The sequence below is a fragment of the Amaranthus tricolor genome, chromosome 13 (assembly GCF_026212465.1).
Source record: "Amaranthus tricolor cultivar Red isolate AtriRed21 chromosome 13, ASM2621246v1, whole genome shotgun sequence".
Taxonomy (NCBI): Eukaryota; Viridiplantae; Streptophyta; class Magnoliopsida; order Caryophyllales; family Amaranthaceae; genus Amaranthus; species Amaranthus tricolor.
The window spans coordinates 7726194-7747768 of NC_080059.1; the positions used below are offsets into that span (position 1 = coordinate 7726194).

At 29.0% G+C, this 21575-nt stretch overlaps 2 protein-coding genes and 1 pseudogene across 2 annotated transcripts; all 3 read right to left on the bottom strand.

The window, feature by feature from the left end:
* Positions 1 to 215: 215 nt before the first annotated feature.
* LOC130798672 (S-adenosyl-L-methionine:benzoic acid/salicylic acid carboxyl methyltransferase 1-like) lies at positions 216 to 5439 on the bottom strand. Its single transcript, XM_057661763.1, has 4 exons — positions 5308 to 5439; positions 3524 to 3937; positions 1187 to 1441; positions 216 to 896 (listed from the first exon to the last, which is right to left on the bottom strand). The coding sequence occupies exons 1-4, from the start codon at positions 5386 to 5388 to the stop codon at positions 558 to 560; spliced, it is 1089 nt and encodes a 362-aa protein (XP_057517746.1). The 5' UTR covers positions 5389 to 5439; the 3' UTR covers positions 216 to 557.
* A 2340-nt stretch (positions 5440 to 7779) lies between these two features.
* Positions 7780 to 13872, bottom strand: LOC130798769 (cytochrome P450 CYP72A219-like; annotated as a pseudogene).
* Positions 13873 to 15841: 1969 nt separating this feature from the next.
* LOC130798673 (cytochrome P450 72A397-like) lies at positions 15842 to 20733 on the bottom strand. The gene is made up of 5 exons (XM_057661764.1): positions 20362 to 20733; positions 18614 to 18831; positions 18034 to 18278; positions 17357 to 17702; positions 15842 to 16707 (listed from the first exon to the last, which is right to left on the bottom strand). The coding sequence occupies exons 1-5, from the start codon at positions 20642 to 20644 to the stop codon at positions 16279 to 16281; spliced, it is 1521 nt and encodes a 506-aa protein (XP_057517747.1). The 5' UTR covers positions 20645 to 20733; the 3' UTR covers positions 15842 to 16278.
* Between the last annotated feature and the right edge of the window lie 842 nt (positions 20734 to 21575).

Here is a 21575-nt window from a genome sequence, read left to right on the forward strand (position 1 = left end):
TTTACTAAAAAAAAAAATACTATATATACTTTACCTAGCTAGTACAAAAAGGAAAGATTATGCAAGACATTTACAAAATAAATATCATTATTAAAGTAAGAAACTAAGAATAAGACTGAGTACTCATTTTAGTTGACCATATGCCATTAACATGAACCATTAAATATCTTGACATTTACATAATACTTTGTTTATTCTAATATATATTACCCGAAAATTATGATCAATGAGAAAAACACTTAATAATATATACAATTTACGGTTATTTCTTTTATTTATTAAGAAGTAAATAACACGTCTATATTGATAATGATAATTATAATACATAGAATTTCAACTCTATTATTTTACCAAACACTCATTAAAGACTAAAATAATAAACCTTTTATAAAAAGATTTAATTTATTTTCATTTTACATAGAATCCATAAAATATCAAAACGAGACTGGACAATCACCCTTGAATTCCTGTAGATGATCACACAATAAACAAGCTTTATTTAACATTAAATTTTTATTTATTCTTGTTGGTGATTGCCGAACAATATTATCCATGATTCAACCGTTTCGAGTCAAGGACACGGTAACATTAATGAACACATTATTCTCCTTGGCCATGGAGACTCGTACAATATCTTTGTATCGATTGAACAAGTCTTCAAGAATGTGTTCATCAAAATGATTAATGAGTAATGGTTCCGCAACGGATCTCATACATCTAGCAAAGTCATAGTGATTCCTTTTATGTTGTTCACTTGAATTCCAGTTCACTTCAGAAACATCCACATGATTCAAAGTGAAACTTCCCTCTTTCTCAACTATTCTGTTTACTTCTGCTGCTGATGGTGTGTATTGAGGGATGTTGAATGTGTTTAGCTTCTCTTCCTCTATTAAACCCTACACAAATTACACAAACATATTCTTTCAAATGTCGGTATATAACATTATACTACTTTCAATTTTATAGAAGTATATTTTTTCTAATTATCTATTTGTTAAGTGGATTCAAATATTCAATATAATAGTCTTACTTTTATTGCAAAAATATCTAAATTTTCAAAGAGCGAAAAAATTAAGTCTGGCACAGATATCACTACGGCCCTGTTTCAATAACCTACGTATAGAGCGTATTTAATAGTGTGACAGCCTTATACAATAATTTGTGATAATAATTAAATAAGTAGTACCTCAAAAACCATATCGTTGAGAACAGTAGCAAGAAGGTCCCACTCGTAACAAGATTCCTTACTGTAAGGTTCATTGCTTCGTCGTCCCAAAATAGTAAGCACCATCATTCCACCTCCTACTACTTCTTCGGATCGACACCTTAAAAACGTCGAAAAATCCTTTTCGAACTGCTCATAATATGCTTTAACCACATTTGGTGGACTTGTCTTTCCTATGTAAATGTTTCTCTTATTGTCTTCAATCCCTTCAGGTACCTTTTTCATTTCATCATCAAAATTTAATTTCAATATATACTAATTATCATCAATTATAATATATTAAATTGTGTAAAATTAGTGGAACTTATTTTTATTTATATTCGGGGGAGGTTATAAACATGTTCAATATGCTGGACCGCATAGGGTCCGAAAAGTTGGGGGTTTTAATATTAATTTATGTAGTATATGTTAAGCGTTTAAAGATACAAAATTATTTGAAAAATATCATAATTTTTAAAAAATTGCATACCTTCAAAAAACTTATCTATTTTTGCTTAGCCCATGTAATTATATTGTGTAACAAAACTCGTTTAGACAGTATAATTGTAAAATTGTTTTAAATTTGATTAAATAGTTCTACTAAAATAATTGAAATGTTTTCTTTTGTATTTAAAAAAATACTCACTTTTAATTATTTAATTTTAACATGTCCTTTTAAATATTAAATTTGACACGTTAGATATTAGAACACTTGGGCTCCTTATATGAATATGACACATCGTGACACGATTTGATCTCATACATACACAAGTTGCTCAAATTATTAAATGTTAAATGTATATATTATGAAAGTTCATTGTTGAATCTGATAGAATAAAATATTTATATTATATTTAATAAAATAAAATATTTAGATTTTATTATGTTAATATTGCTAGAATATATTTTGTATCATGTAAATATTCTATTCTATCATATATTCAATACACTTTAATTATATATACAAGTCCGAACTACTCATATCTAGTACTTCTAATAGAATAAAAAGAAATGATAATTATATTCCAAAAACGGACGCGGATGAATAATAACAATATACCCTACTGTGCTACTAAGTAGTAGAGGTGATCAAACACCGGGCCGGGCCGGGCCGAGTGAGAAAAATTGCCCATTGATGCGGGCCGGGCCGGATTAAAGTGCGGGCCTAAAAGTTCCTGCCCAAATCCGTAATAATTTGCGGGCTTGCGGGCCTATTTTATATATTATTTAATTGTATCATACAATAAAACTAAAATTAAAATATTATTTTTTCCTTTTCAAATTAATTGCAACTTTGAAAAATGTCATTATTAATTTTTTACTCTTAATTTTTGTTTAACTTTTTTTATTTATAAGTTGAAATATAATTAAGTGATATCTTGTTTAAATCATTTCATTGCAAAGATTATTAATATATAACTTTTGTAATTTTCATTACATATAATTAAGAATATTAATAATTGAATTAGTACATCAAACTTCATAACAAATAAAATATTGCAAGAATATTAATAATTATTTACTCTTTTCGGGCCGGGCCACGGGCCAAATGTCAATCCCAAATCCGTCCCAAAAAAATTCGGGCCACTTATTTTCTGCCCAAACCCGCCCATCGGGCCATATTTTGAAACCCAAACCCTCACTTTTTCGGGCCAGGCCGCCCATGATTAGGTCTACTAAGTAGTAAGTACTAACGAATAGACCTTTGAAAAAATTTTGTTCCAATCAGAAATTAACCTGAAAACTTTACTGGTAATTATCTGAAAATTTTGATTCGCAATTTAAAAATAACATAACCTTATACTAATTAAAAAAATTAGGTTAAATCTAGCTGTTTTCACCCGTTTTCGATTTCATGTCATTCATGATTAGAGCTTTTGGTCCCCATCTAGTCACCAACTGGGGACAAACACACATCTCCATTTAGTCGTCATGTATTCCAAAGCGGGCAAATTTAATTTTAAAACTCAAACATTTAATTTCATTTTCATCCGATTTACCCCCAAAATCTTTCATCCTCTATCTTTACTCTTTCTCTCTCATTCTAAACTTTAATTTTACATCTGAATCTCTTATTCTCTCATTTATTTAGATCTCTTTTTCTTATTCTCTCATTTTTACTCTTTTATTTTACTTCTCTTTCTCTAATTACTCTCTGATTTTTTATGCCTTATACGGTCGAATATGTAGAATATGCTCAGAGCCTCCCTGCACCATCAGTTGTTTAATTTCCAATAAATCGTCTAACCGAAAAGAAGTTCAATTCAAGTATATATAAATATAAATTGGTAGTAATTAGTAAAAAGCATAAAACAATACCTGAGACAGCCACATGAGGCTATAAGAAGAATGCACAAAATGCAAATGGTTGGCAGGGAAAAGCCTACCATAAAAAGAGCCAGGGACACCATTTATAAAACAATACCCAAAATTCTGTCCCATAAGCTTCTTAAGCTTATCCTCAAACATTGGCAATGACCTAAATATTGTGTTAAAATCATTCCCAGGAAGATCATTCAAGTAAACCTGATATTCTTGCTGATATCCATTATTTCCGACCTCTCGTCGCGCTTTTTCAATGGTTTGAATGAGCTCAGAGACTACACCCAAAGTGTTAAGCTCGGCTGAGGAGCACCCTAAATCTGCTATGCATAAGCTTGCTGGTCGTGCTTTGTAATACAGCTCTGTTATTGCCTTTTCTTTGATGGGTTTTGTTAATGATAGCACCTGTTTCTGTTGCACCAAAAGTTTCTTTTTGTTCATTGACTTTTATTATTTACTTTCTCCTTTTTTTTAATAAGGATATAACGTATTATGGGCAGTTACGAATTAATTTAATATTAAAATTCCTAATTTTACGGATGATTGAACATGTTGAACATGCTCAGATTATTAATCACCTGATAGAGTATATAATTTGTCATAGAACTTTATTATATGGTTTGAAACTTTGACCAGCTTAAGCTGGTGAAGTAGTGATTAAAATTCTAATTATTTTATGTATATATCAATTTTATGCTTATATATTTGGTCTGAAATTATAGATAATATTAAAAACTAGGCGAAGTAAAATAATAACAAAACAAAAGGTTGAAAATTGAAAAAGGGTTAAATGAGAGAAAATTAAAAAAGTTGAACATTTACATCCGGTGCAACATGTATATTGTATACCTAAGGTTTCTTTTCCTTTGATGAGAAAATATATTTTATCGCTTATTTGCCCCATTGGAAAACATTAAGAGACAAAAAGAGTGATACATATTGTATTCATATACTACCTCTTGTTGGAGTTAATTGTTACGTTTGAACCTTTTTTAGTTCAATTAATTTTTTACTAATTTAATTTACTGATTAAAATTGATTGAAATTCATAAAAATTAACTTTTATTAATTGTAACTAATTAAAACAGATTATAACTAATTTTTATTGATTATAACTGATTTTTAGTATAAATCATCACTGAGTTGAGTTGTACTAAACAAAATTAATTAGTAATGATTGTAACTATTTCTACTGATAATTTTTTATTTTTACTAATTAATATTAATTTTTACTTGTTATTTTTAAACTGATTATTTTACTATTCTATAAATATTATTTTACTTTTTATCTTTATGCAAGAGAAAAAATATCGTAAAGTAGAATTTTACTTCATTTTATTTTTCTTAATGTATATTTTCATAATATCATATTAACTTTTTAATACTTTTAACTATATGCATTTAAAGAAATTAAAGATTAAAATAGTATATTAAATAAGTGTAAAATAAATAAGAATTATAACAACTAATTTCAACTAGAAGAAGTAAATAGTTCACCTAGGAAATTTATACTCCCCTATCTCCAAGAGTTTACATCAATATATGAATAGAATCATTTTAAAGTTAAAAAAAAAAAAAAAACTTTTCTAGTGAGACACCGTCTTTAAAGATACGACCTCAAAATAAAAAGCGCACATTCTTATTTTCTCTTTAATTTGTATTAATTGGGTCATTTAGCCCATATATCTAATGTGTTTTTCGGAGATATATATCATCTCTCAAACAATTTGTGAAATAAAAAATACTGAAGAACTGATAAAGCTAATAGGAAATAAAAATACCTGAATGTAGGATGTTTTGACATAACTGGTTTCATCGGTTCCTTCCTTCATGCGAAGCACCTGTTTCAGCTGAATTGTCATCTCAAATATGGAAGTAATATTTGGGTCTTAAGCTCCTTAGAATGGTTTTAGAAGTTAGATTTAGATACAATAATCTCAAATGTCCAATTTATAGCAATTGAGGACAATACTATACTTAGGACCAAACAAAAATGAAGTTGTTACACTTGTATTCTATGTGTTCTTATTTAATTACCTCACTTATATCATGTCATTTCATTTTTTTTTATAACATACAAAATTGGAAATCATGCCACGTATAATATAGATTCCTATTTGTATTCACATTCAAATTTAAATTTTTAAGTTTGTTTTTGACCGTGTATCGTATTTGAATCGAGATAAAATATTTAATGCTACATATAAGTAATAAAAGAGTTTTTATTGCATGCATTTTAATAGTCCTGCAATAAAAGTATTTAAGGGTTTGGGTTCATGTTTAAGAAACAAAAATATATATTATTGCTATTTTTTATTATTTTGGTCCACCATATGTTAGTATTCTGAATTTACAACTATTTAATATCACTTTTAAATTATAAATTATAGACTATTTTGAATTACTTTTTTTTATATCTTCTATCTTATAAAATACATTACTCCTTTATTTCATTAATTTTACATCATTTTAAATGATAATATAAAAATTTTTTCAATTAAATAATACATATAAGTAAAATAGAGAAATATTATTTTCTATCATGAATACTGAGTTTCAAAGAATCGTACTCTTCTAAATTGTAGTATAGTTCCAGTTTACGTTCACACTTAACAATAGAAAACGTCCTTTCTTCTACCAAAATGCATTGCTTTTACCTTTTATTTTATTTTACTTATACTCTATTATATAACAATTACATCTCACTTTTTACTTTATTTTCATCCACAAATTTATTACTTTTGTTTATTTTAATCGCTTATTTTTTTATATATTCAGACTAGTCTTGAGAGTATGTTAAAGGAGCCGTCCAAAACCCAAGTAAAAAATGTAGTACTTCCCCCGTTTCATAATACTTGCACCAAATAAACTTTTGCGCAATTCAATGCGTTTGTCGGATTGTTTGTATTTAGAATTATGCATAACTAAAAATTATAAAATTTGATATTATGAAAGTATGCGACGAGACAAATAAAATAAGATCTCACATAACTGTGTTTTTTTCTCGTATAATAACCAAAATATGTAAATTACTATCGATTGATAAATAGTGCAAAAGTTAATTTGATTACAAGTAATATAGATAATAAAAAGGCCCATAAGTATGCTATAATTGAGTTATAGAAAAGCTTTGGAAATCCACCATAATTATTACAGCTTTGTTAATGTTATTTGAACCACGTTTAGCTTTTTTATCCATGATTTTTTTCAAGTCTTTTGAATTCGAATGATTTTACAATACTAACATCGAAATATTCTTGCATTGTTTGCAATTTAAATAGATTCAATTTTCATAATTTCATCAAGAAAGTTATTTAATAAGTCCTTCTTGTATTCTTCAATTTGACTGCAATTATAATATATATATATATATATATATATATATATATATATATATATATATATATATATATATATATATATATATATATATATATAATCAATTAGCACATGTTTTTACGGGCAGATCCATAATATATAGGCCTTGTTTTTTTTTTTTTTTTTTTTTTTTCTCGTAATGCTGACCAAATGGCTTCACTTTAAAATGTGTTGAAGCCTAAAATGTCAATCTAACCTACGTGTGATTGCCACTTTTTGAATTTTTTTTACCAAGATCTCCACATCGTGATTCATATACCATCACTAAGACACGTCAGCTTGATTTAATTGGTCAAAATTTTCTAATAAGTCAATGTAAGTTAAGAAACCACAAGTGGCAACCGGAAAGTAACAAGTCGCAAGTGATAAGATAGTTAGATACTACTTCTTATTCTAACTAAATGTTTTAATTGATTTTGCATATATTATTTTCTAATTAAGCTTAATTAAAAATTATAAAATTTGATATTAATAAAATTTATATTGAGAGAAATTAAATAAGATTTCACTTGACTATATTTTAACTTATTAATTAAAAATAAAATACAAATTAAGAGTAATGGGTAAAAAGTTTCAAAAAACAAATAAGAGAATGGATCATGATAGGAGAGAGTATATACAACTACTAGTATAATAGGAGTAGTATATTTAGTATTTTTAGTAATTAGGGGTCATAATTTATTATGTTTCGCCAATTATTAACTGGAATGACATTCGATTTGAAAGAGGGAAACGGAAACGAAAACACGAAACGCAACCTAGATTGACTCCGGAACGATTGGGATCAAAATTAAATTAAAATGATTATTTTGCTTCAAGAAATTATTCTGAAATGGAATTTTTCTAGATTTCTAGGTTTCATCTCGTTTTTTTTCTAACTTCTATTTTCTTTAATTTGTAAATGAAAGCCAAAATACCTTTTAAAAAAGGTCTTCTAAACCAGGACATTGGGAACGACGAAGGTTTCCGGATTGGAGAACGTGGCTACATTCCACACTCCATGTAAATATGATTTCTCCTTAGCCTCTCAAATCTCAATGTCGGCCCTGATTAGAGAGATTTGAAAGCTATGAATAAAGATGTATTCTGTGAAAAATGAAATGAGGTAGCAAGTTTAGCTGTTAACATATGTGTAAAAGCCTTAAATATCTTTATATGCTCAAAGCCTATGTAAAACTATAGGAGCTCCATACTGAGGCTCTAGAAATATAACAGGCTTAGGTGCATGAACATAAGTTGGTGAAAGTTCAAAGGAAAAACTTTGTAGCATCATCGATACCGCCATCTTCGCTGCTGTCATTGCGAATTTTCCCCCTATACAAATTCTCGGTCTCCAACCAAACGGAAAGAATGAGTTGTTCCCATTTGTCGCCTTAGAAATCCCTTCATGGAATCTATCGGGTTTGAACTCTTCTGCATCATCACCCCATAATTCCTTATCCCGGTGCACAAGGAGTATAGGGATAGTTATCAACGCGCCAGCAGGAACCGACAGTTTTCCTACTTTAGAATCAGCTGAATTGCTGGCGGATATTACCTTAAAACCTCGTTTAGAATCATGCTAACCTATCGAAACATGGATATCAATGAATGTTTCATAAGACACTCAAATAAATTTGTAAAGTTTTAGGAAAATTCAATATGGTGACCCTGAGTTTTTGGCTTTTTCACGTGATAGACGATAAATTTATGTGATGACCCTGAACTTTCAACTTTTCCACGTGGTAGAAAAAAAGTTAAATTCTTTGTTAAATTAAGTATTCATTTCGACCGGATTACAAAATAAGTGACTAATTAAGCTAATCGCGACGTCGATTTTCTGAAAAAAAGTCAAATGTTAGAAAAAATAGCGTAAAGTTCACAAAAACACTTTCCTATTGTCTACCATGTGAAAAAATTGAAAGCTTAAAGTCAACACGTGTATTAAAAAATATGTTTGTCTACCATGTAGAAAAACCAATAATTTAGGATTACCACGTAGAATTTCCAAAATTTTATGAACATAAGATCAGATAACTTACTGTCTTCAAAAGGCTTAAACCTTCAAAATCTGGGGGGTTTTTCTTGAATGTATGCAACACTTCATTTCGAGCTCGCGCCTGCCAATCTTGGTGCTTACTTACTTAGCAAAATCAATGCCCAAACTCATCAATTACTTTTTGTATACACGGCCTAATTTGCTGATTTTGCACATTGCTACCAGTTTTTCCAGCATTAGAAGCCAAAAGCATACTCAACAGGTCATCTTTTACCACTTCTCGAGCCTCAATCCTGCTTCCTCTTGTCGATTACTTGTTTTAGTAACGTCTGTATTCGATTGTGAACTTCCTTAAACCTCCTATTTTTCATCGTTGGAAGGTACGCACAAGGTTTAGGTGGGTCAGATGTACGCAAATGTGATAATAGCAAACATCATATACAAAGTTGTTTAAATTAGGATTCTAATTAAAATCGTTTAGAGAGGTAACATCGAATCATAGAATCATAAGATTCTACGATAAACCTAAATTTGCTATTTAATCATTATATTTTCAACTTAAAAGTTTAAGTTTATGAATTAAAAGTTCGATTCAATTCATTTTGAAGAATGAAATAGAAAAATAAATGATAATTATTTTGAATCAACATACCGATGAAGAAATTTACTTTTTAAAAATTACGATGTTAGAAGTTGAATCGAATGAAAAATTAATGAAAGATGATATTTAAGAAAAATTAATAAAAATTAAGAATAAATTTGTAGAATCTGATTGCTAAATCGTAGGATCGTAAAATCGTGTTATGATTCTACCTCTATCAATTTTATAGTAACTAGAATCGTAAGATTCTACCAACTATACCTACGATCCATATTGCTCGGTTTTTTTGGATCCTAAAATCGTAGAATCGTAAATTAGAATCGTAATTTTAATAAATCATTATCATATACAACTTTATGTAAATATGGTATGTTAAACAAAGTCACCAAGCACTTCTCTTTTATCAATGCATAAATTAGTCAAAAATTTACAACGTGGTAAAATTCTACTCCTATCACTCCCTCCCTATCAAGCTAAGTATAAAAGCTTTAATTACTTGTCAACCATTGTTGAATTTAGGAGCATTTCTAATAGTATAAACAGGGTGCTCATCAGTTGCATTTTCCTCATCCCACCACAACATTCTTGAGTGGTAAAGCAAAAGCGAGAGTAATATTTTAGAGTGAGTTATTGTAAGAATAAGAGTGAGCTACTATAATATAGTAGTAATATATATATTGTAATCTTTTATGTTTCTAATGATATTATTATTACTTTAAGCATTAGTTGTTCAATACCACCCTAAATTTTAATGTCCACATTATTATTTTGCTATCCCTTCCACATAAATATACCCCGAAATCCTCTATAATTGGTATCAGAGCCAAACAGTCTATTGTGAGACTCACTTTGGTAAATTATCGATCAGGGACTGGTAAAAATTAGTTAAAATAATTTTGGCTGCCTGAGTGATCAAGTGATCACATTGAAATTCCATCTGTGTGCTATCTAGGATTGTGAAGTTTTTGGTGAGAGATCATTACTTATTACGTGAGAGACGCAACTAAGTCACAAATGGCGGATATTGCGAGTACATCTAGTAATATTGAGAAACTCAACAATAATAATTACACTATGTGGAGCATACGTATGCAATTTTATTTGTTGAGTCAAGACCTTTGGGGGATACCACAGTACTAACTAATGTAGAAGAGTCAAATAAGTGAAAGATTAAAGCCAGAAAGACGATTTACGTGTAGGCAGCAACTGTTGAAGACGAATTGTTGCACCGCATCAAGGATGCGAAGACACCCAAGGAGGCGTGGGACACATTATCTGGGTTGCTCTCAAAGAAGAATGATGCTCGACTCCAGATGCTAGAGAACGAGTTAATATCAATTCAACAAAATAAATTGACAGTGAACCTATATTTCACTAAAGTCAAGACTTTGTGTGAGCAAATCACAAAGTTGGATCCGGAGAATCCGATCACAAAGACTAGGATGCGAAGGATCATTGTGCACGGCTTGAAGCCGAGTCTTAATGGTCTTGTCATAGCCATCTGAGGTTGGGCTACACAACCAACTTTAATCGAGTTTGAAAATGTGTTAGCTAATCAGGAAGCTCTAGATATCAAATGTCTGGAGTTTATGTCAAAGATGAAGAGACTGCTCTATTTGGAAACAAAAATCCAAATAGAGTGGTGAGTAGATTGGTCAGTCGAGTAATCCATTACCTGGCAAGTCAAATCAAAAGTCAGGAGGATTTCAGAAAGGACGAGGAAAAAGAGGCTTTCATCAAGGGGGAGCTCGAGATCGATAAGAAAATCAGAATAAAGATAAGACCCGGACACAACGAGAGGTTGTTTGCTACAAGTTTAGTAAAAGGGGACATTATGCTCGGAAATGCTAGTCTAAGTCAGTAGAAGGGAATGCTGCAACTTCGGTAGAGCCAGAAAGCGAAAAATAATGGGATTTTCAAGCTTCCTATGCCATTGAAGAGTCTAGTTCAAAATGTGAACTAGATGAGGAAGAACAGTCTTTCGACATGATGGTTGTGTCAACCTGCAACATCGAGCCAAAGGAGATTGCATTTGCCACAACAAATGATAAGATGATCAATTACAAGGATGATTGGATCATCGACTCTGGTTATTTGAATCACATGACTGGAGATAAAGAAAAGTTCGTGAACATGTCCGAGTATAAGCGTGCAGCAGAGCTTTCAAAGAATGCTCGCATCATAAGCTACAATAAACACCAATTGTGTACTCGATCAGGATATCATGGAAAGCACAGGCGCGATTGCTAGCTAGAATCTTCCTTTTGGGGTACTTAAAGATGAGATATATAAGGGGTGTTTGGCAAACGGATGAAAGCTATTACAGTGGCTGATTTGACCAGTTGATTTCATTAACTAGTTTGACTAGCTGATTTTGAATCCGCTGCTATTAGCAAATTGTTCAAAATTAGCTTATTCATAAAAAATAAGGAAAAATTACCTAGTACTATCCTATCTTTTCATGATTTTTCGACAACAATCCCACTTATTGATTAACCATAAATAATCCCAATATTGAAGGTATTTTCCTAGAGTAAATTCTGTAACCAGCTGACTTGCTAAAGTAAGTTTTTTTTAATAAAAGATAGATTAAAATAAAATATCGAAAAAAATGTTAAAAAATATTTTAAAAATTCTAATTATTTTTTATTATTTTGAATTTTTTATTCAAAATTTTAAAATTTTTCTCTAATTTTTACATTAATTTTTCAGTTTACTTTTTTGTAAATTACCTACTATATCAGGTCATTAGTTACCCAATCTTACTCTAGGCAAATATCCTATAAAGTTGGGATTATTTATGATTAATCAATAGGTAAAATTATTGTAGCAAAATAATGAAAAAGTTAGTTATTTTAAACTATTTCAATCAGTTAATTTACAAAACATTAGCATTGGGTGATTTGACCACCCAACCCTCTATTCGTATTAAAATAAGCTAAAATTGTCAATAACTTATTTCATATGGTTTATTATTCAACATTGGTGGGTGAAAACTTAAAATGAGTGTAACATTCAAGGAAAAAACCTTTAACTTCTCCATATGAAAGGCAGGGTTCAACAATTTCCTATGGTTGATCCATTCTTCCCCCTCATAGTTGATTAGTCCCGGAAAGAGCTTGTCAACAATGTGGTTCAACTTCGGTTTCTGAATATCGCGAAATTTTGTTAAGGCCTCTCTGATCATCTCAGGTTTAAAGATGTTTATCATTGGTGTAGGACCTGCCCAAATGAAGTAGTCCTTTCCTGCATACCAAGAACTCAAATCAAACTTCTGGAATTTGTCATTGGTATTGATAGAGTATGATCCGAGCTCGCAATACATTCACATTTCTATCCCAAACAATACTTGTGTATTTGCAAACATATAAAAAGCAAATGAAATATTAACAAGAGTAAATTTTATGAATAAGTATGATCATTAAAATTCAATTTTAATCAATAAAAATCAATTTAAGCAGCAAAAATTAGCTACAATTAATAAAAATATGTTACAATTAGTAAAATTTAGTTACAATAAGTAAAACATCTTTAATCATTATAGCTTAATTATAATTTATAACTAAATAACAGGTACAATCAGTAAAAATCAATTTCAATCAAAATCAGTTTTGATTAGTAAAAATCAATTTGAATCGGTAAAAATCAATTAAATTAGTAAAAATGAGGTGAAATCAAAGGGTCTAATTGTGTAAATCCAATCCACACTATAAAGCAAATAACAATATAAATAAATTTGAGTAGGTAAAAATCAATTAAATTAATAAAAATGAGGTGAAATTAAAGGGCCTAATTGTGTAAAATGTAAATCCAATCCAATCATAATAACTATAAAGCAAGTAACAATATAAATCAAAATTTGTGATAAATGACATACCAAATTTGTTAAGCATGTGATGACGAAAAGGTTCAATTCGTGGAAAGTAATTATGATTGAAGCTATCCATGGGATGTTTCATAGTTCGAGTAGACATTGATGAATAGACTTTGATATCTTCATAGAAGAATTTGTAAGGTGTTACCACAATATCCAGTTTACCACTCAATCAATTAATAAAAAAATAATATTCTCACCAATTTAATTAGGCTGTCTTATTTAATTTTTTAACATTATTTATCAATCTTTTTTAATTTTTATTTGAATTAAGATAATGTAAGTAAACATTAAGATAATATAAGTATATTATAAATAGACATTAAAATAATATAAATAGATATTAAAAAAACAATAGGTGGACATTAAAACTTAATGGGCTTTAAACCTAAGAAACCGTCTCTAAAAAGAGACAGGCTGATTAGGAGAAGAGTCACGATCGAAACAAGGTAGGCCAGTCAAAGTATGGTTCATACATGATAGATGGCGGGACCCATTGATCATTACACGGCCATATTCGATGATTAATTGTTCGTTTAGTTCAATTTATTTTTCTATATTTGATCTGATTGTAATTCGTTTTTAAAATTGATAGTGATTTTTATCAATTGAAATTGATTTTTATTGAATGTAATTAATTTTTAGTTATAAATTCCAACTGAATTTTATAGATAAAGTTACTTTTTTTAAATTACAAGTAATTTTAGTGATTGTAATTGATTTTTACTAATTAATATTTTATTGATTACTTATTTTTATAAAAGTGAACTAAATAGGGCTTTTAGAGCATTAGTAATGGTAATCTAATTTTAAATCACATGACCAAACTAAAGTAAATTTACTGTTATTGGTGATAGTGATTTTATTTGGGGTGGGTCCGGAAAAGGTTGGGAAAAAGAGTCATCATGTGACCCGTCTAATAAAACGGTCACTAATTTTTTTTCAACATTTCTGCCACATGTCATGCATTTATTGAATTCATAATTCAGATAGCCTTTGCATCTCCTTTCCAAGTGGCACGATTTTATTGGATGAAAAAATAGACTTTTATTTATTTAAACGACTATTTTAATTAATTAAATTTTTTTTTAAAATTAAATTATATCAAGAGTCATATTTTTTCGAGATCTATAAAATAAGATCAACTTTGATATTTTTTGACATAATTTCATATTTACTTATTTTCTTTCCTATTTTTCTACATTTTTTTTTGTTAGAAAACACCAAAAATCATCCCAAAATGTAATGAAGTTCTATTAATTAGTGTTTATTTCCAGAACTTTTAATAAAACTATCCAGATGTAATGATTCAACTAATGTACCATTTAAATTATTTCATTAGTTTTTTAATTTGTGTATTCATTTTCTTTATGCGCATCGTAATTTTTACTTAATTTTAATGAATTTCATTTAATTATTATTGATGCCTATAAATTTATATTTATCAAAAAAATATCAGATTTATTAAAAGGAAAAAAAATTAATTAATAAAAAATTAAATTTATTTTAATAAAATAAAAATTTATATTAACTTTGTACATGAGAATGTTATTATGAAAAAAAATAAAAATAAGTATTAGATAAAATAAGAGAAAGTATAGTGTGGACTTGTGGTAGATAAAAGTAAGAGAGACAAGATGATACTCTTTTAAAAGAGATTATTGTTAATAAAATTAGGTTAAATGATAAACTTTTAGGAGAGAGAAAAATTATAAAATAGTATGATGACTTTTTTTGGGTCAACATTAAAGATGCTCTTAGTACTTGGTACTAAACAGACAAGAGTATTAGGTGACCAAATTAATGTTTAAATTTGAATGGTTTTAATAGGAAAATTTTGTTGCAAGTGTGATAGTCATGTGATGTCACATGTGTGTTCTATTTCGATCATTTTATTTTCTTTAAAAAATTAATTTATATCAATTCATCATCATTTGAAGATGTGGCATCAGATGATCATAGAATATTAGAAAACAAATATTTTTTAAAATTAAAGTTAATTTTATTATTGTGAGAATGACATAGTACACTTCAAGAAAATTTACAATATTCATTCTTATTACCACATGATTAAAATTTCATTATTGTGAAAATGACATTTTAATTTCATAAAATTTATACTAAATTATTTTATCATCATAGAATCATAATTTCATCACTATAGAAACAACATGGTAATTTCATGAATATTTACACTAAATTATTTATCAACAAGAGACCCTAAATTGAATATCTCTTAACATGAGTATTCAAAATAAATAAGCGTAGAAATAAGCCAATGAGTGCTCTAAAGTCTTAGCATTAACAAATACTTCCTCGTTCTTAAATACTAGTACTTGCTAAATTATTGTTATTGACACTATTTATTGTTTAAGCTTATTTTATTTATTGCAGTTAAAATGTAAGAAAAATATAGTCATGTGAAATTTTTTTTAATCGTCTAATCGCATACTTTTATAATATTAACTTTTAGAATTTTTAAATGCACATAGTTCAATATATAAATAATCAAAATAACACATTAAATTGCGTAAAAAGTCAAATATAACAAATATAATGGAACACAAACAAGTATACAATAATATGTTTCACAATCATTTCAGTATTCAAACTATGATGATGATCATATAATAGTTATGATCGTATAATAGTAGTATACCATTGATCAACAATTACAGCAGCAAAGCTTCTAAGTGCTCACAATAATCAGCAACCCCGTCTCGTTCAGATATAAGCCCCAAAGCAAAAGATAAAAAGTCCTTAAAAATTTAAGGCGTAATAATTTGTTTATTTTGCATTGTTCATATTTTAAAACTTTATATAAAAAAAATCCAAATAGCATGTTACATAGAAAAAAACATAAATTATATATAATTTTGGAACCCTAGGCGAAAGCCTGTTTTACCCTTGCTAATTGACGGTCACGATAATAAACGCAAAATGATCTGAGCACCATATTGAGGTTGTACAAGTATAACATCCATGGGTGCATGAACATAGTTTAAGGAAAGCTCAAAAACAAAACGTTGCAAAATCATGGATAATGCCATTTTAGCTTCAATTAGAGAAAACTTTTCTCCTGGGCATACTCTTGGTCCCACACTGAAGGGAAAGAATGAGATATTCCCTTTTGTTGCTGCTGAGATCCCTTCTCTGAACCTTTCTGGTTTGAATTCTTGAGCATCTTCACCCCAGATTTGTGTATCATGGTGAACAAATAGTAATGGTAAACATATCAATGTCCCAGCGGGGATTGAGAGATCTCCTAGTCTTGTGTCTTTAGAAACCCTTCTCTTAAGTTCAATTGCCGGTGAATATAATCTTAGAACCTCGTGTAGAATCATGTTCATCTGAGAAATGTTAAAGTTTACATTAAATATGATTCAAAAAATCCTTCATTGTGGATATGTTAAATTTAGTTGGACTTATTCTGAATGCTAGCAAATAATCGAAGAAAGACAAGGTGCTCACACACCAAGTCAAAAAGATACAAGCCCAAAATCATATGTCAATGGAAGAAAGGACTACAATGACTAATAAAGTGTATACACCATCTTTAATTCATCATTGTGAGATAAATCTCCCAAAACCCCCTCACATGTGAACTCTCGTCAAGTTTGCAGGTAGGAGCAATCAATTAGGGTAGGATGTCATTCTTTTCAGATCTATCATTTTAATTAATGATCGAACCATCAGCTCTAATACCATGTTAAATTTAACTGAACATATTATAGATGCCGGCCAAGAATCGAAAAAACACGAGGTGCTCACACTCCATAAGCCAAAAAGTATCATTTGAAAATCATATGACAATGGAAAGAATGACGCCAATGACTTGTAAATTAAGTGTGCACATCATCTTTAATTCATCAATGTGGGATAAACTATTCCAACAGAATATAATAGGTACACATAGTAAAATTTTGGATAAAGGCAATATGATTACGGAAATAATCTACTAGAACATTTAAAAATTGAAGGAAGGGATAATTAACTTACAGTCTTTAAATGAGCTAAACCTTCAAAATCAGGTGCAGAATTTCCAAAGGTAAGCAGCACTTCTTCTCGTGCTCGTGCTTGCCAATCTTGATGCTTGCTCAACAAGAGCAATGTCCAAACAAGTAGTAATGAAGTGGTTTCTTGTCCACCAAAGTAGAAAAGTTTACACTCATTGATTACCTCCTGGAGACTCATGTTGGAACTAAGAAGTACACCTAATAGGTCTGTTTTTGTTGCTTCTCCTGCTTCTATCTCTGCCTTCCTCTTCTTGATGATCTTCTTCAATCTTGTTTGTATTTCATCTCCAGCTTTCTTGAACTTCCTATTTCTTGCTGTTGGAATGTACCTATTCATAAGACCAACTCATATTTTTGATTCACCCTATTAATTACTCGGGTTTCTTGTCAATTACACAAGACCAACTGAGGCTCGATTTTGGACCAAAATTATGGAAATCTTCACAAAACATTTGAGTCGGGTACTTAGAATCCAAAGTTAAAGCTACAATATTCATCTTGTTTTACGTACTCTAATGATATTAAGTGGTGAACCAATGTTAAACAAAGATCACTTGTTTTTGTTAAACTCTGAACTGATAGGAAACATTATCTGCAATTTCTCATAAATAAATAAGAAACACAAAAAATTGATGAACTTAATTACAGCATACAAGTTACCTTAATCCAGGGAAGTATACTGATTGTAGCATAAGAGAAGCCATGTTAAGCTGCTCTCTTAGAAGCTCAAATACTCGTTGCCCATCCTTATAGCTACTACCAAAAGCAGTTCTAGAGATTACATCAGCTGTGAGTGTAGTAAGATCTGGCCATACGTCAAGTTCACTAGAACCATTTTCAGTTATTATTTTCTCCCATTTATCAACCATTTCCACACAACTTTCATAGAATGCTGGCAGCATAAGCTATAATAAGATAATCAAAATGGGAATGAGAAATTAGGATATTTATCCATCGTTTTTACTATGGTGTTTAGCAAAATAACTTATTAGATAATTTTGACTTATTTTATACAGATAAATCCAATGCTAGTGTTTGGTAAATTAGTTGGTTGAAACTATATATTTTTATGAATAAGCTGTTTTTAAACAAGTTGCTCATAGCAGTGATTCAAAATCAGCTATCAACAATCAACTGTTTGTCAAAAATCTTATTGTGAGAGTTATAGAAAAAAAACGTAACAAAATAAGTGAGACAAAATATTAAAAATTCATCTATGAAAAAATAGCTAAAAGATGACCTTTAACTTCTCTGTATTGAAGGCAGGGATAATCATTTTCCTATGTTTAACCCACTTCTCTCCCTCATAGTTGATAAGCCCGGCGTAGAACTCGTCAGCTAGCGGGTTCATTCTTGGTTTCTGAAAATCATGTATATTGGTTAACACTTCTCTAATTAATTCTGGCTTTGAGATGTTTACCATTGGTGTAAGACCATCCCAAAAGAAATAGTCTTTTCCTGCATCAACACCACAAATTTCTATCTTCAATTATAATATCTTTAGTATCATCGACAATAAACATAACGTAAAATACAATTCATCTAATATACGAAAATTTTCGTGTTTTTGTCCAAAATGAAGTGTACGTGCTCAAGTGTCTACAATGATGTAGTATATTATTGTAATAAATTATTTTTCAATAAACTACCATTTTTAATTAGAATCTAAAGAATTTTTTTCAATATCGTTTATTTGTAGACAGCATACTACAAGTATAATGCCTTTCATAACTTTAACATTTAATAATTTTGTTGCATTTTTATATATATACATGATGCAATGATACATTTGTAATCTTAGACTTAAAAGACTTACTAATATTTTCTCCAATTTTTTTATAGCAATTACTGTTCTCAATTGATCTTATTTCTTATATATTTTTTCACGTATAATGTAAAATATAGTCAAGCAGGATCTTGTTAGATTCGTCTTAATGCATATTTTTATAATATTAACTTTTTAGAATTTTGTATCATATGAAATTCAAGATATTAAAAATTAAAATCGTACATTAAATAGTATGAAAAACAAAAATATAACAACTATTAAAAATCAGAAAAAATATTTACTAACTTCGCTATCAACATAATAAAAACTACGCCTAAATATCCTAGAGTTGAGCAATTATAAATCCCTCCCGTTAAACTCCGTCCGATCATATATATTTGCCATGTAAATGTTGACATAAAAATTCCATTCCCACTTAGGCGCTATTCTTATGTTATGGTGTGTTTTGTAATTGGTTGTTTGCGTTTTATTTGAATTGTTTGATTAGTTGGAGATGTTGGCTGTTTTTAATGGCTAATTAAGCTAAATAGAAAGTCAATTATTTATGAAAATGTTTGGTAAATTTCAGTATTGACTATAACCTTTTATTAGAGAAAAATGGTTAACAAGTCAAAAGTCAACAAAAAAAATTAACTGGAATAGCTTTTTTATTTTGACTTAAAAACAAGCTTTATTAGTTGGCTTACAAAACCATTTGTCAAATACTTTTTTTTATCATGACCAACTAGCAAACTAAAAGCCAAAAACCATCAACCAGCCAATTTAAAACATCCAAACACCCCTATAACTTCTCCTCCAATCTAGTTATGTTATAAAATAGAAAATAAAATATTCTGATTTTGTAAATATAAAATGATTATGCTAGAATTAAGAAAACCCTAACAAAAATGTACTAGTATATAAACAAGAGATGTAAGTTTTAATTAATTTTCTCTAAGGCAAATGAAGGGCTTACAATTAAACCTAAAACTGATATCTTAATTTTGTCAGATTCAAAAAATAACACACATCTGATCCCAAATCAAATCTCATTAAGGTTTGTGTGCACTGCAGGCAATCATATTCTTGTTGTTTACAGATTATTAAATTGGATTATCCTTATCGCCAACGTCAACATAAAATTGGAAAAACATAAATAATTAATAACAAACCATCCTAAACACAGATCTAATAAAAAATAAATTGAGGACTAATCATACCAAATTCCTGGACGAGCCGATGTGGGAAAGGAAGAATGCGTGGTATGTAATTGTTGGAGAAGCTTGACATGGGGGTTTTCAATGCTTGTTTGCGCATCAAAGATATTTCTTTCAAATCTCCATAGAAAAGCTTGTAAGAAGTGCCCAATAAACCTTGTTGTCTTAACTGTCTTTCCAGCTTCTTTGGTCTCACCCATACCCAGTTTGCTACTTTTAGTAACCCTGCCACAATAACTATACAGATTACTGTATTTAAAATGAACTTTGCTGTAGATGTTTCCATTTCTGGTATTACATCAAGTCATCAACCTTAGGCCGGTTCTTATAATACTAATACTATATGAAGATTGAGGGGAAATGCTTCTACAGTTCTAGTTCATCCTATTTATTTTACTTATGTCATTTACCTTTTCACCTTTATAGGATAATATTTAACTTTCAAATCTCTAATTATGTTTAACTTAAAATTACTATAAAAAGTTAAGACTAATATAAGAAAATTTTACTTCACTATATTTTAAATTATAAATTAAAAACTTAATATAAATTAAAAAAATTTGTAATTAGTGACAAAACGTAAATGGAACAAGTAAAATAAATAATAACCGGTATATACTTGTTTACTTGTCCAACTATTTGCCTACTTTTGCAAACGTATTTTTATTATTTTTTTATTACTAACTTTTGATAAAGTAAATCTATTTTTACTTAATACTTCCCCCGTTCTGAAATACTCGTTACATTTCGATTATGTGCACTATTCATTATTAAACTTATTTTATATATTGCGATTAATGTGTAGGTAAAAATATAGTCAAGTGGGATCTTATTTGAATCATCTAATCGTATATTTTCATAATATTAACTTTTTATAATTTTTAGATTTGTATAGTTCAACATATAAATAAATAAAATAACGCATTGGAATGCGTAAAAAGTGAAATGTAACAAGTATAATGAAACGGAGAAAGTAGTACATATATTTTACGGAACCGAGTTATATGTATTAAATTCTATCGTTTAGACAAATAAAATATAATAGATAACTTTATTTTTATTAAAATTCTAATATACAAACTCGTGCAATGCACAAAATTTGTAAGTATTAAAATATCTATAAATAAAAATTTGATGTAATTGCATAATATAGTGAACACAGTTTAAATGTTGCACAATCACATTTTAACATGTAAAAGCGATTTTATTTGGTAAAG